The sequence below is a fragment of the Podarcis raffonei genome, chromosome 7 (genome assembly GCF_027172205.1).
Source record: "Podarcis raffonei isolate rPodRaf1 chromosome 7, rPodRaf1.pri, whole genome shotgun sequence".
In the NCBI taxonomy this organism is placed as follows: Eukaryota; Metazoa; Chordata; class Lepidosauria; order Squamata; family Lacertidae; genus Podarcis; species Podarcis raffonei.
Genome location: NC_070608.1, coordinates 66,965,410 through 66,980,790, shown reverse-complemented (window position 1 = coordinate 66,980,790; position 15,381 = coordinate 66,965,410). Strand labels below are relative to the sequence as shown.

Here is a 15,381-nt window from a genome sequence, read left to right as displayed (position 1 = left end):
TGGTGGATCCAAATGGCAGGTTGGTACTGGAGACGAGACTTGCCACTTTTCAGCTAAGTCGCGCCTGAAAGGAGGATGGGGTAGAAGAGGGAGATGAAACCACAACACGCCAATGAAAACTGTATCCCTCCTCTTCACCTCTTTTCAGTTCGGCTCTTTGGAAACCTTGCTAGTTGCTTAGTTTTGCAGCTTGAAACCTTGCCTAACTCCATACGTGTTTACAAATCAAACTAAGTTGAACCCGGTTCTCCTTTTCATGAAAGATTCAGAAATGCCAGACTGATTTGTGATACAAACCACTACAGTACACAGAGGTGCCATCTTGCGCCAAATATCGAGGGGGCTGGGTGACGTCACCCACATGGTATGCAACACGTGATGTCACATGACGTTTCAGGAGGAGCCAGGGGATGGAGCTGAATGCAGAGGCCGAGGGCTCTTCCTGTCTTACGCTATGCAGTTTTCCATGGCAGAAGGTGGAGCCAGTCACTAAAGCCATGCTCAACTCAGCTTCCTCTGCCCCAACAGTAGGGAACATTGGGGGCAGCCCCCCAAATTATTTGGGGAGGTGTACCAGCAAGCAAATAGCATGCAAAGTTTGAATAGCAGGGAGCCATTTTCCATGCAGTAAAGAAGAGTTCTATGAGATTCCAACACGGGTGGCACTGTGGGTTAAACCACAGAGCCTAGGACTTGATGATCAGAAGGTCGGAGGTTCGAATCCCCTTCATGGGGTGAGCTCCCGTTGTTCGGTCCCTGCTCCTGCCAACCTAGCAGTTCAAAAGTGTGTCAAATTGCAAGTAGATAAATAGGTACCGCTCTGGCGGGAAGGTAAACGGCGTTTCCGTGCGCTGCTCTGGTTCACCAGAAGCGGCTTAGTCATGCTGGCCACATGACCCAAAAGCTGTACGCCAGCTCCCTCGGCCAATAAAGCGAGATGAGCACCGCAACCCCAGAGTTGGTCACGACTGGACCTAATGGTCAGGGATCCCTTTACCTTTACCTATGAGATTCCAAAGCTTGCTATCCTATTCCTACATTTGATTCAACTAAGTGAACAGTCCTATCCACAAGACACTGGTGTAAAGCAAGTCAGTGTAAGTTAAGCCGATGTAAATTTACAGTGGATCCAAACTTTGTTCAGTAGTGGGAGTACTGCTGGCTGAGCAGGCCTAAGGCTGGCAGAGGGGAAACCAGTCCTTAAAATAGTGTTTGAGTTATACCACCTTTTTTGCCAGCTTAATTTACACTGGATTTCCAGGTCTTACCTGAATGGGCTTAGGCTCAAGCCTAACCACACCCTCTCTGGTCCAACCCCAGAATGCCCCTTTCCCAAGCCTTATGCCAGTTTACGATTTGCTTTGTCCCATCTGAGCTTGGATAGAGGAGATATGTTGACATATCTCTCTGACTGTGCCAAAGATGAGGGATTTAATCTGGTTTAGTCTGACTGCGCCAGGAACCTCCCAGGACAACTGGATATTCACTAGATTCCAACCCTCTCATCCCAGCAGATCTTGCTATAGGATTGATCCCTAAATGTGTTATTTGAAGAACCTTTTCCTCTTTCAGACTAATGCAGAACTGCTCTTATAACAAACAAACAAAATAGTTTAGTAATAGCTCTGATAGTACAACGTAGCTGACAGTCTTTCAGCTTCGCAGCAGACAATGTTGCCGGTTGATAGAGGCAGAGAGGATGGGCAAGATGTTGCAATGGAGGATATAAAAGAGGAGAAGTGAAGGTTGCTCTGTATTTATTGCTACAGAACTGTGTCTTCACAAACACCACAACCTGTTGGAGGAATCGCCGAAAGCGTAGCAGCTGCAGGTACTGTGACATTTTAAGCTTGTATAACTTGTTTTGCCATGAAACCTTAAGTTTGGGTGAAAGGGGCAAAAGATTGCTATCTATAAATGTGAAAAAAGCAACGTTGCAAGTGTCAGATATTCCTTGTGCTTATAATGGAAGAGCAGGATTTAATTTGCTTATTAAAAGTGCATAAACAATTGGCAACAGTGCCTTCATTTGTCAAGTAGATAATGCTAGGCAAGGATATAGGGTGACCAGGATGCCTTGGGCATTATAAGTAGAAAGGTGAAACTTCAAATGAACAAAGATGATAGATAGATAGATGATAGATAGATGATAGATAGATGATAGATAGATAGATAGATAGATAGATAGATAGATAGATAGATAGACAGACAGATAGACAGACAGACAGACAGAGTGCTTTTTCTGGGGGGGATGCAGGGGGATTCTAGGTAAGGGTTGACAGTCCTTACTGCAGCTTCCCAGATAAACATATGTGCCAAATAGGACCAAACAGCTATTTATGATATGCAACATACTGTTTTTCAAACTCCCACTAGTCTCTCAACACAATTTCTCAAACGACTTGAGAGGCTGCTGCTGTTCAGTAGATTGCAAAATGCGAGGACCTTGAGCTCACTGAACCAACTGCAAGGCTTTGTGTACCCTACTTCCCCACGCTGCACCCATGAGGCAAGGTGAGGCAGTTGCCTCAGGCGGCAGGATCCGCAGGGCAGCAGATTCCAAAAGTAGATCTTTATTTCCCCTTTGTTCCTGATGTAGATCTTCACTCACCCCTTCTTCCCTGGTGGGGGTGGGGTGCCATTTTGTGGTTTGCATCAGGTGCAAAAATGTCTCAGGCTGGCCCTAGCTGCAACTGCAAAGGAGAAAGTGTCTCTCACTTACCATATGGATCATCCACACCATGTAGGTTCTCTGTGCTACCACCAGAGGTTGCTGGTAATTTGCTAATAAATAACATGGAAGTCTTGCCATATGGCTCAGGTCAACGACATTCTTCGTGCACACAGCAGGGAGAAATGACCAAGACGCTTATTTTATTTTCAGTTGGTTTTCAAAGGTTGTGGTAACACATATGGTTGCACTTTGCATCAGCAAACAAAAGAAAGATTTTAACTGCTTCAGAACCCCCTTGATGAACTTAATGCGCTGTAATTCTATGTATTACAGACCAGGTATGTTGCTTCACCTCTCTTAAGGTATACTGCATTGAACTTGCAATTTATTTATTTTTTTGTTTTGTTTATGCTTTTCAGATTTATAAATTTTACTAATTTTACAATCATTGTAACATTTCAAAACTTGACTTCCTTTCCCTTCTTTCGGTGGTTCCTTAAATTTATTTCTAATATCTTCTGCATATCCAAATTAACTCAATTTGCTCATTTATTCATCTTCCTTAAATATACAGTGGTACCTCAGTTTACAAACTCAATCCGTTCTGGAAGTCAGTTCTTAAAGTGAAACCTTTCTTAAACTGAGGTGCGCTTTCCCTAATAAGGCCTCCCGCCGCCGGTGCCCTTCCACCATTCGGATTCCATTCTTAGACTGAGGTAAAGTTCTAAAACCAAGACACTATTTCCGGTTTTGTGGAGTTTGTAAACCAAATCATTCTTTAACCAGACTGTTCTTAGACCGAGGTACCACTGTATACTCATAAAACTGCAGGTTATTGCAATAATCCTGCCAATGTTCTTACCTGTTTACAATTTATCTGTAAATCCCCAATAAACCATTTCCATTCTTTAATAAAAAAGTTTGTTGTCTTGATTTCTTATTCTTCCAGTATGTTTCTGTATATTCCATACGTTTTTGTATCTATTCTTCCTTTGTTGGGAATGTACTTGCAATTTATTAAGAACATACAAATTGCAGGCACAGCACATAATATTTCATTGGGGCTGCAAAGTTTAAAAATTGTTTGGGAGAAAATCCCACTGAACACAGCTGGCCTTTCTTCCTTGTTAACATACAGAGAATTGGGCCCTAAGGCACCAACATTGCCAAGTTATGTGTGGTAACAAATCTAGAGTTCAATGAGGTTTACAGAACATTAGGATGAGGTGACATATACAGAGCGCATGGATTGATTAGGAATGTATGGGGTGGGGTTATTTTTTATCCAGTTGCATGAATGCTTTAGCATCTAACATTGGGACGAACTAATGAAAGTGCTATTTTTGTGGGAAAGAAAGAAACGCTTCTTTTGTCAGAGCAATGATTTGTCCTGCCTATTGCATTTTTCATAGGTTGCAGTAATGGACTCCCTCTCAGTAGCCAACGGCAGCTTTCTTCTAGATCTTTACAAAAAGCTGATCCAATCATCTGAAGGCAATATTTTCTTTTCTCCTTGGAGCATCACATCTGTTCTAGCCATGGTCCACATGGGAGCAAGAGGTAGAACCGCCAGCCAGATGGCTGAGGTAGGCTCTTGAATTTGTCTGCGACCACCGCACATTTCAATCTTGCACATAGTTTGGAGATATAATACAGTGGTACCTTGTTCTCAAATCCATTCTGGGAGTCCGTTCGACTCCCGAAACCATTCAAAAACCAAGGCGCGGCTTCTGATTGGCTGCAGGAGCTTCCTGCACTCAAGCGGAAGCTGTGGAAGCTGCGTCGAACATTCGGCTTCCAAAAATCATTCACAAACCGGAACACTCACTTCCAGGTTTGCAGCGTTCAGGAGCCGATTTCTTCAACAACTAAGCCGTTCGGAAACCAAGGTACCACTGTACAATAAATGCTGTTGTTACATATGGCATCTGTTAAAGTGCTTTATTTCAATGTTGTGTCCCCGGATGTTATGGGACTACAACGACCATCTTCCTTAACCATTGATTAAGTTTTTTGGGGTTGATGGGTTTTGTAGGCCAGCAGAATCTGGGGACCCAAGATTGAAGAACACTGATCTGAAGAACATTGTTGTGTACACGAACAGGAGGAAGATGGGAAACCAGATAACCAACTGATACTAATAATGTCAACATGCATGTGCAAACAAATCCACAGAAGCTTAGCCATAAAAGAAAATGAAACTATAATTTGAAATTGTCAGAATAAAAACTATGATTTGAGAAAAACATTTCAGTGTTGAAAGCAAGCTAGTCATAATCTTGAAAGCCATGTAAATATTTTATCAATCTAGGTTCAATTGCTGAATTACTAAGAAATCATTGTGTGTATCTGTTTTATGTAATTATCTTAAAAATAAATCTTTACAACTCTGCTTACAGGTGCTTCGTTTCAATGCATCATCAGAAGAGTCTGAAAGGCCTTCACAGGTAATATCATTCTATAACAGGTTTGGCAATCCTAAACACTCTGGAAGTAAGTTATGTTGATTTCCATGGGATTTACTGGTAAGGCAGCAATCCTATGAAATTTACAACCCCTCCAATATTTGTGTTTTTGTACACTTTGAAAAGCTGCATTGCAAAATTTGGAGATGTGGACATTTTGAAGGATAGCTGTGTTCAGGTTAGCATATTGGTTGGACAAGTGGGAGTTAGGTAGCTTCTCATTCAAATGCAAATAAAATTAAATTTCTCCATCTTCTTCTTTGGCAATCACTTGTAACTGAGTAAGATTGTCTCCCATGAACGCAGTCTTAGCATAAGGTTACCAGATATTTTTCCAATGAATCCGGGGACACTTTTCAACTTCAGTCAAATTCAGTGGATTTTGTCAGGGGACTGATCTGTAAATCTGGGGACTGTTCCCGGGAAATGGGGATGTCTGGTAACCTTATCTTAGCAGTGATTCCGTAAGTGACTGTGGAGGCCAATTCTGGATCCACATGTCCTTCCACAGTAGGGACATAGGTTTCTGGGCGGGAGCTGATCACGGTGAGGGTTTGCCAAATGTGCCTTCTTCTTAGCATGTTTCTCCCTTGCATCCTGAGTTGGAGTGTCTTCAAAGCCCATGACACCTTTGGTAAAGGCTGTTCTCCAATTGGAGCGCTCACAGGCCAGTGTTTCCCAATTGTCGGTGTTTATATTACATTTTTTTAAAAATTTGCCTTGAGTGAGTCCTTAAACCTCTTTTGTTGACCACCAGCATTGCGCTTTCCATTTTAAAGTTTGGAATGAAATAGTTATTTTGGAAGATGATAATCAGGCATCCGCACAACATGACCAGTCCAAGTAGAACATAATATATAACATAACATAACATAACATAACATAACATAACATAACATAACATAACATAACATAACATAACAACAACATAACATAACATATTAATTAGATCATAATATAAATTATTGCATTGAGCATGCTAAAGTTTAGTCATTTTCCAAAGGAGGATGGAAGAAAAAAGCTAAACTCTGGGCAGCAACTAGTTTTGCATGATTGTCATTTTACAAAACAACAACAAATAAACCTATGGTCACGTAAAGCATCCTCAATAAACACACGAGATGTAACCGGCTGTGTTCTTAGATAAATAAGGTAGATAAATTTGTATCAAATTTCAACAGAAATAACTCATAAAGTTCAACAAACGAACAAAGCAGAAGACCCAGTGGATCAGATCATTCTCTAGTCAGTTCATGCATAAATAAGGTCCATCCGTGTAATGGTCTCTATTCCACCTGTCTGTTCATAAAGTCCAAACAATCCACATGAAAGGTTGTTACAGTTCCACAAAATCCTTTCACAGAGTCTAGACAAGGATTTCCAGAATATTGGCCTTGTTTCGCCGTCCTGGGCTTCATCAGTAGTTAAAGCACATATGTGATATTACAAGACAGTGGATCTTATGGCAAAGTAGTAACTGTGGTACATTCAATTTTCCCCTGGCAATCCCCCCCCCCCACTAAACTGCCACAGTCATATCTTGGATCTCAAACACCTTGGCTCCTGAACAAATCAGTTCCTGAACGATCAAAACCCGGAAGTGAGTGTTTCTGTTTTTGAATGTTCTTTTGGAAGCAGAACATCCAATGGGGCTTCCACAGCTTCCGATTGGCTGCAGGATCCTCCTGCAGCCAATCAGAAGCCGTGCTTTGGTTTCCAAACATTTTGGAAGACAAATGGACTTCCAGAACGGATTCTGTTTGACTTCCAAGAATGGTTATCTACCTATGCAGTACCATCGAATCTAATGCAACTGAGATTTTTATATGGTGTCTCCCTGTAAAGGAACCAGGACTCAATAAAGATGAAACCATCAACAGTCAATTCCAGGAACTGATTTCTAAAATCAACCAACCCAATAACACCTACCTGCTGAAAACTGCTAATAGAGTATATGGAGAAAAGACTTTCGATTTTAACAGCGTGAGTATTTTATACTAAGCTGCCAAGTTTCATTTGAAAATAGTTACATATATAAAAATATACTTCTAATCACAAAGATTACTTCCACATAGCATAATTAGATAATATGATGTTAAGAAAAACTGAAAGTGTTGTATGCGGTATATGATGCAATAATACTGAGCTAGAGGGTGATCATTATTAAATTTAATATACATTTTAGTTTGTGGTGCTTATTTCTAGATCTGTTTTTCACAGTAATAATTTCACGACGCCAATTTAAACATTTGCTTTTATTCAACATGTTTGTATCCTGCCTTTCTTACAAGGATCTCAGGATGATATATATGGATTTATTCGTTTTTTGTGTTTACAACCATTCTGTAAAGTAGGTTGGGCTTTCCAAAGACAATGAGTAGCAGCCACAAATGAGTCCAGATTCTAACCTGGGTTTCCACTGCAGTCTGATATCCTGCTCTGCGGTGAATCCATACGTGGATTAAAAAATGTTGCACACTACCCTAATCTCTGAGCGGTGTGAGATTCTAGAGATTCCAGGGGTTGTGTTTCCTTTGGAAATGAGGCACTGCAGAGACTGTGGTGTCTTTATGATATATGGTTTATTTACGCATTTTGCAACCTTAGCCTAAAATGGAGGGGTTCACAGCATCAACACCCCATGGGCATAGCTGTCAACGTTTCCCTTTTTTTTAAGGAAAATTCCCTTATTCCGAATAGGATTCCTTGCAAGAAAAGGGAAAAGTTGACAGCTATGCCCATGGGTCATGTTTTTCTCATAGCCGCAACCTTAGACATTTTGGTTTCTCTTCAGATTGTATAAAACTTCTGCCTTAAATTCAAACAGAAATCAAACATTGGTCTTGTTTCTCCTCCTTCTCTCAGCTTGCTGGTTTATATCTGGCCCACATCACTGCAGACTCTCAGCTCTCATCTTTGTCTTTTTCCACCAGCCAGCTGAGGGACGGGGGTGGGCACCCATTTGCTGCCTCACCCAAATCCACTTCCTTTGTTCCCCCAATGGCCCATCACCCAGGCTATCACCTCAATAGAAAGCTGTCTTCTGTTTTGACACTTGGTGTTTGGACACATCCAGGGGTTAGAAGGGTCTCTGCATACAACCTACGTCCCCTTTCCACCTGCACAAAAAAAGAGAAACACATAACAATTTATACTTTTGCCCCTATAATTTTCAGGAGTACCTTCAGCTCACTAAGAAGTACTATCATGCAGAACTACAACCAGTTGATTTTTTGAATGCTGCAGAACAAGTCAGAGACCAGATCAACGTTTGGGTTGAAAAACAAACTGACAGTAAGCTTATTTATTCAGCCACTGCAGACTGTAATTCCAAGTATTACTCTACTGTATGCTCAGTTCCAGACCTGTCCTTGAGTCTTAATGTCTTTAGAACCACTTAGGCAGTCAAGGGAATACAGTGGTACATCGGGTTAAGTACTTAATTTGTTCTGGAGGTCCGTTCTCAACCTGAAGCACCACTTTAGCTAATGGGGCCTCCTGCTGCTGCCGCACCGCCAGAGCACGATTTCTGTTCTCATCCTGAAGTAAAGTTCTTAACCCAAGGTACTATTTCTGGGTTAGCGGAGTCTGTAACCTGAAGCGTATGTAACCTGAAGCGTATGTAACCTGAGGTACCACTGTAAACCCTAAGCTACAAAAAAAGCAGAGAAAACAGTTTTAAAGTTAATTAAAGATTTACAAAATCTACTGTATCTCCAGGCTTGAAAACTGGATTCTGATTTCTATAGAGGGCCCAGTTCTGGTACCCTGAAAATGCTTCACCTCTAGCCAGCATGTCCAATGGTCAGGGATGACATGTGTTTTAATCTTAAACATCTGGAGGATACCCTTGTTGAGCGTTATGAGAAAGGGCTACAGCGAATCTTGGGTTTGTCCCAGGGCTGTCTTAAGCATATGCAGCACCAGGGTGCAAAGATCCGCCCGATGCCCCCCCCCAGGTTGCCCAGTCCCAGGCGTACAGGAGGGCAGAGCCAGCCAGCCGCCTCAGTGTCTCGCTGGCTCTGTGGCCCCCAAACTCGCGGAGCAGAGCCGTGCGCAGCAGAAGAGCCCACGGTGGTGCTCCAACTGACAAGTGGGCTCTTCCCTGGACTCTCGGCCTGGCGCACCTGAGAGTCCAGCGTCCAGGTGCCCCACACCCCTAGCGCCTATGGGTAAGACGGCCCTGGTTTGTCCACCCCCATCTTCTCTGATGCACCTGTGAGATCAGAAGCTTGCACTTCCAATTGGGATTAACCGTGGGTTAGTGTGTTATCCAAACCCTGAACCATGGTCAATCTTAACTATAGTCAGCTGAAACAAATCAGCTTCAAAAAGTGCAGTTTATGTTTCAACTAAAGATCTCTGCTTGTCTGAGTTTAGTTGATACAGCAAGTCGCAGTAATCTAAATAAAAGCTTCTTAACTCCTCCTTGGAGGTACACCGGGGGCAAGGGAAGTGCATGAAACTGAGGTTTGCTAAAGCTAGTTCTACATCCAAATCATCCCATTTGTACAGGAAACCATGTGCAATTCCAATGTAAATGCATTTGAGGAACTGACACATTTTTCTGAGTTTTGAAAAAAAGAAGAAGTGACTTTCTGGGCATAATGTGCAATCCCTAGCTGCTTAAATATTGATATCCATTTGGTCTATCTAGTTTCCCCCTGTAATGGCTTAAAAATCGGTTCCCATTATGCTAGTTGCTTCCCGTCTACAGCACCAAGTAATATTCATGCAGGTGAATCAGCCAGCTAGAGCCTGGGTCTGGGAAAAGTAAGGTTTTTTTAATGACAGAAATTCACTTTTCCATTTCACCTGAAGCACCCCACAAGACATGGGGAAAGCAGTCGTGAGATTTATAGCAGAACTGGGAAAGAGTTCAGATGAGCGACTCCTAGGCTTGAGAGGAGAATTATCTGACTCAGAACAACACCATTCCTTTTAGAACCATATCCTATTTGTATAGCAACACTGGGATGCCAATACATTAACAACACCCTTCTGTTTTCCAAAAGACAAAATCAAGAATCTTCTGCCTAAAGATTCGGTTGGTGCTCAAACAGCACTGGTCATAGTAAATGCCATTTACTTCAAAGGAAAGTGGGAGAAAAGATTTGAGAAAGCAAACACTACTGAGAAGCCTTTCAGACTGAGTAAGGTACGCATGTGTTAATAAAATAAAAGGTGTGTTTTTCCATGAATATGACACATTCTGCTGGTATCAATTCTCTGTAAAATTATTCAGAACTCTGTGCACAAGGAAAACCACTAAATGTTTATATTATATTAAATGTTTATATTAATGTTTATATTAAATGTATATATTAAACATATATTATATATATGTTTATATTAAGAAAGAGAATTGTGGGTTTATTCTTGGTTTGAAAGTGTTGTCGTTAATTGAGTGTATCTCTTGAAAAGCTACAGTGCAATTCTAAACATGTCTATCCAGAAGTAAGTCCTACTGATTTCAATGAGGGCTTGCTCCCAGGTAAAGCGTGTTTTAGATTGTGGCTTTATTCTTATTAAACTTACAAAGTTGCTACTGTAATGAATTCTGCTTAAATCTGGCATTGTGACTTACGCCTACCTTAATTACTACTAATATGATGGTGAAACTTGGTTGGGGGGGAATAAACATGTGATGATATAGCACTCTGAATTAAAGTGGCCAGGAGCAAAGCAAAATATAGTGAAACAAGTAGGATTCAAACACAGAAGGACTGTGCACCAGCAGATGCTCTCATTGCTATCCAAAGAATTACCAGCGCAGCAGAAAACCCTGATGTCACCCACTCAACCACACTCCCTCTGCACCTTTTGGACTAATCTAAAGCTACCTCAGATTGCCCAGGGCTAGATCTACATCGCCCTGTTTAATGTAATTAGAATGATACCAGGTACATCATTCTAAAACAGGGCATACTTGTAAATCAAAGTGTTTCTTACCTTTGTCCCCCCCCCCAATCAAAACACTGTCTCCCTACTGCTGGTTGTTCTGTAGTGCCACCTGGTGTCCCATTTTTAATAAAACATTATGAACATAAAAAGTAGAGTGTCATGTGTCCAAATACGTTAGGAAAACCATTCCTTAACGTTAAAAACCATGTGTGTAGATCTGCCCCAGGTTTAGATACGAGTGCTTGTTTTTAGCTTTTCAGTGCTGCCCCCTGGTGGAAACAACACTATTCCATTGTTCCCATTCTCATAACAAACCCCCCCCCCAATGAAAAGTAATGAGGGGTGGGGTGGGAAGTTGCCCGTGTTTGAGAGAGAAAGGCCCTTTATTTAGTTTTAATGCTTCAAGCTTCTTGGTCTCTGACACATCTGAATGGCAGTTCATTTCAGTTGGGAAAAGGATCGCATGTGTTTTTTATTACAGACCCAGTCAAAGCCTGTGCAAATGATGTTTCTAAAAGGTACATTGCCAACCTTCTACATTGATATCCTGAGGGTTCGTATTCTTGAGCTCCCATATGAGAACAATGATGTCAGCATGTTCATCATGCTTCCAGACGACATCGAAGATGAGTCGACTGGTCTGGAAATGGTAAAACACTTGCTTTCACGTCTCCAGAGACTGTTAGACATTTCATTTCATCCCTAAATAAATCAGGGGTGGGGAAATCTGTGAGCCTCCAAAATGTTCCTGGACAACATTTGGACAGAGATGGTGGGGTGGGGGGTTGTAGTTCACTAGCACATAGAGGACCACAATTTCCTCACCCCTGATTTATATAAACAGAGATAGATGCACAAAACATTGTCTGATTTTTCCCGCATTGTCACATCCACCTCCATACATTTAAAGCACGTGACTTTGAGGCATTCTCAAAGTAAAGGAAGGATTGAACTCTGATTAATAAGAGTACGCACAGAGGCTTGAACCAGCAAGACTCTGGGAAGGGTGCATATAATAATATTTATCTCCACCCTCCAGCCCATGTCGTTTTATTCACAAAAGAACTTTTTGCAGAGTGTTCGTAAGAACCAATCAGATTTCTTCTGAGCATTTCAACAAACCCCACGTGGGGACAAAGTCAGATCAAAAGAAATTCTTTTAACTACAAAGACTACTCTGAGCATGCATACATAATCTGAGAGTAAATAAAAGAGGACTAGAGAAACTCCGGAGATCACAAACAGGAGTAAACAGGAGAGGATGGAAGGATGGCAAGGAGATAGGCATCTTTATCACCTTCCTGTGAAACTATTTCCAGCCCCTAAGATCAACATCCTGAGATTAACATATTGGAAAGGCTACTTCAAAGAAGCTGCCCACTATATTCCACAGCCCAGGATGCATGATGCAGCAACTGGCACCTGGCTGTGTACGTGACTTGTCAAGCCAGAGAAATGGAACAGGGGTGCAGAGGTGTGGATTGACCAAAAAACATATCAAAATAGTTTAAACCCAGTCAACGCAATGCTTTCATTGCTGACACAGATGGCTTACTCTATTGTTATAATTCCTCATAACAATCCCACCTGATCACTACATGACTTCCCCCAAAGGATCCTGGGAACTGCAGGTTATTCCCCAAAGAGCAACAGTTCCCTGCACTCTTAATGAACTACAGTTCCCAGGTTTCTTGGGGGGGAGCCATGTGCTTTAAATGTAAGGTGTGAATGTGATGGAGCCTTATAAACCACAGGCTAGTCCAAGTCCACGAAAGTACAATTTTTTGCTTGTTTACTCAGAAGTAACTCCCATTGTGATCAGTGGGGCTTAATCTCAAGTGCATACAGTCGTACCTTGGATCCTAAACACCCTGGAACTCGGATCTTTTGGCTCCCAAATGTCGCAAACCCAGAAGTGATTGTTCTGGTTTGCGAATGTTCTTTTGGAAGCCGAATGTCCGACGGGGCTTCTGTGGCTTCTGATTGGCTGCAGGAGCTTCCCGCAGCCAATCAGAAGCTATGCTTTGTTTTGCGAATGTTTTGGAAGTCGAACGGACTTCTGGAATGGATTCCATTCGACTTCCAAGGTACAAGTGTATATGAGTCAGCATAGAAGGGCTTGTTGTGAGCAAAATAATCACCTAATTTTAAAAGAAAAAAGAGAAAATAACATGCAGTAACCTTATGTATTTAGCAGTGACAGAGTGGGTTGCAGGTACAGTGGCCAGATTTGGGGGTGGAGTGGGGTGGTGAAAGCACTATGGGCCCCTAAAACTTGGAAGTGGCTTTTCTTTTTTTTCCTCAAAAATTTTATTGATTTTCCAAAATTTCTAAACAAACAAACAAACAAACATAAATCCTAACTGTAATTATTCCACTCTTAATAACATTTTTACCTGACTGCCTCAAATCCCCCTGGTTGAGTTTAAATATATATCATTGTAACAGTTTTCCAAAACAAATTTCTCATAAAATTTACTTAATCAGTTAACGTCTTTCTTTCTTTTCATATTAAATTTAAACATGTTATTCTATAACATCACATATTTAAATCCTAAGCCTATCTGGTGTTTGCAAGTATTTCTATTTAAATTATCTTAGCATATTTAACCAAATAGTCTTTGAATTTCCTCCATTCCTCCTGGTACTCCTCCTCCTTCTGGTCGCAGACTCTTCCGGTTAGGTTGGCTAGCTCCAAAAAGTCCATCATCTCCATCTGCCATTCCTCGAGTGTTGGCACTTCTTGTGTTTTCCAATTCTTGGCTAACAAAATTCTAGCTGCAGTTGTGGCATACAAAAACAATCTAACATCTTTCTTGGGCAATTCCAAACCTGTTGTTCCAAGAAGAAAGGCCTCTGGTTTCTTAATAAATGTATATTTCAACATTTTTTTCAATTCATTATAAATCTTCTCCCAGAAGTCTTTCACCTTGGGGCAGGTCCACCACATATGGTAAAAGGTACCTTCTTTTTCTTTACATTTCCAACATAGATTATCACTATTGTGATATATCTTTGCTAACTTTACAGGGGTTAAATACCATCTATACATCATTTTCATAATATTTTCCTTTAACACTGTACATGTTGGGAAAGAAACATTCTGCACAGAAACAGTAAAGATGTTTGTACCTTTAAGAACAGTTTTTGTGAGCTCTGGGCTCATTGGTTGCAGCTGGCCATGGCTACAAAAGGAGAAAAGCTGCAGTTTGAACTCTGCCTGCAGGAAAAACACCCACAAGCTTTGCTGTTTGTTGTTTTGAAATAAAGTCCTTATTTGATTTGGTTTTACACCGGTCTCGTGGTGTCACAGTCTTCTGTCATCTGCCACCAGTGGAAAATCCCCCTCTAACAGTACATGCAGTGAACTTGACCCCTTTCCTCCACAACCTTTCCCAGTCTTCAAACATTATTTTATGTCCCACATCACTTGCCTTTTCTCCTTGCATCACATTCCCTAGCAAAGTAAACAGCAGGCTTTGTCTCGAAAGCCCTCATAACTTTGTGGTGAGAAGAGTTACTGGTTGTAGGGTTGTTGTTTTTAAGAGTCACTTTTGTTTTCATTTTGCTGTCTAACTTGCTTTATTATACGACCACAGCTGGAAAAAGAACTAACATATGAGAGATTGTCGATATGGACGAGTTCGGATATGATGCAGAAAAGGAAGGTGGAGCTTCACTTACCAAAGATCAAACTGGAAGAGAGTTTCGACCTCAAGTCCATCCTAAGCAGTATGGGGATGAAGGATGCTTTCATTCCAGGCCAAGCTAACTTCTTGGGAATGTCAAAAAAAGGCGACTTGGCTTTGTCAGAGGTGTATCACAAGTCCTTTGTGGAGATCAATGAAGAGGGCACTGAAGCAGCAGCTGCCTCAGCAGCCACCATTGTAATAAGGTCATCTCAGAAGCCCATAAAATTCGAAGCAAACCATCCTTTTATCTTCTTTATCAAGCACAAGGCAACAAAAAACACCCTCTTCTTGGGCAGATTCTCTTCTCCATAGAATGTGGTTGCCAATGTAATGAACCTACCAGTACCTCTCCTCTGCCAACAACCATTTTGTGTCATGCCACACGCCCCATGGCAGCCATTTTGTGAATGTCGCCATAGCAGTTTCTCAAAATTCCAAATGTCCTCCTTGGCCCAAAAAGGTTGTCAATCTGAGTATAAATGGTTAGGAGCAGGCTGAAATGCCATAGGCCTCACATTTAGGCCTAATGCTGTTTTAGGCATAACCTATATAAGCTTTTCTGCCTTCCTTCTGTTGCCCAAATCTGTCTCTGTACATGACAAGAGTGTGCAGCATCACATTCTTAATTCTTCCCTAAATGCCAGTC

At 41.5% G+C, this 15,381-nt stretch overlaps 1 protein-coding gene across 1 annotated transcript; it reads left to right on the top strand.

Annotated features, from left to right (window-relative positions):
- Nucleotides 1–1,768: 1,768 nt before the first annotated feature.
- LOC128417844 (serpin B10-like) lies at nt 1,769–15,078 on the top strand. Its single transcript, XM_053397035.1, has 8 exons — nt 1,769–1,831; nt 4,087–4,260; nt 5,074–5,121; nt 6,985–7,122; nt 8,316–8,433; nt 10,155–10,297; nt 11,525–11,692; nt 14,643–15,078. Exons 2-8 carry the CDS (start codon nt 4,096–4,098, stop codon nt 15,045–15,047), a joined length of 1,185 nt encoding a protein of 394 aa, XP_053253010.1. The 5' UTR covers nt 1,769–1,831; nt 4,087–4,095; the 3' UTR covers nt 15,048–15,078.
- The last annotated feature ends 303 nt before the right edge of the window (nt 15,079–15,381 follow it).

What these genes read in the sequence shown, in the direction of transcription:
- LOC128417844 (XM_053397035.1), top strand. Translation starts at nt 4,096, where the DNA reads ATGGACTCCCTCTCAGTAGCCAACGGCAGCTTTCTTCTAGATCTTTAC. An exon ending in CCGCCAGCCAGATGGCTGAG is followed by an intron (nt 4,261 to 5,073) that starts GTAGGCTCTTGA and finishes CTCTGCTTACAG; the next exon opens with GTGCTTCGTTTCAATGCATC. An exon ending in AGCCTTTCAGACTGAGTAAG is followed by an intron (nt 10,298 to 11,524) that starts GTACGCATGTGT and finishes TTTTTATTACAG; the next exon opens with ACCCAGTCAAAGCCTGTGCA.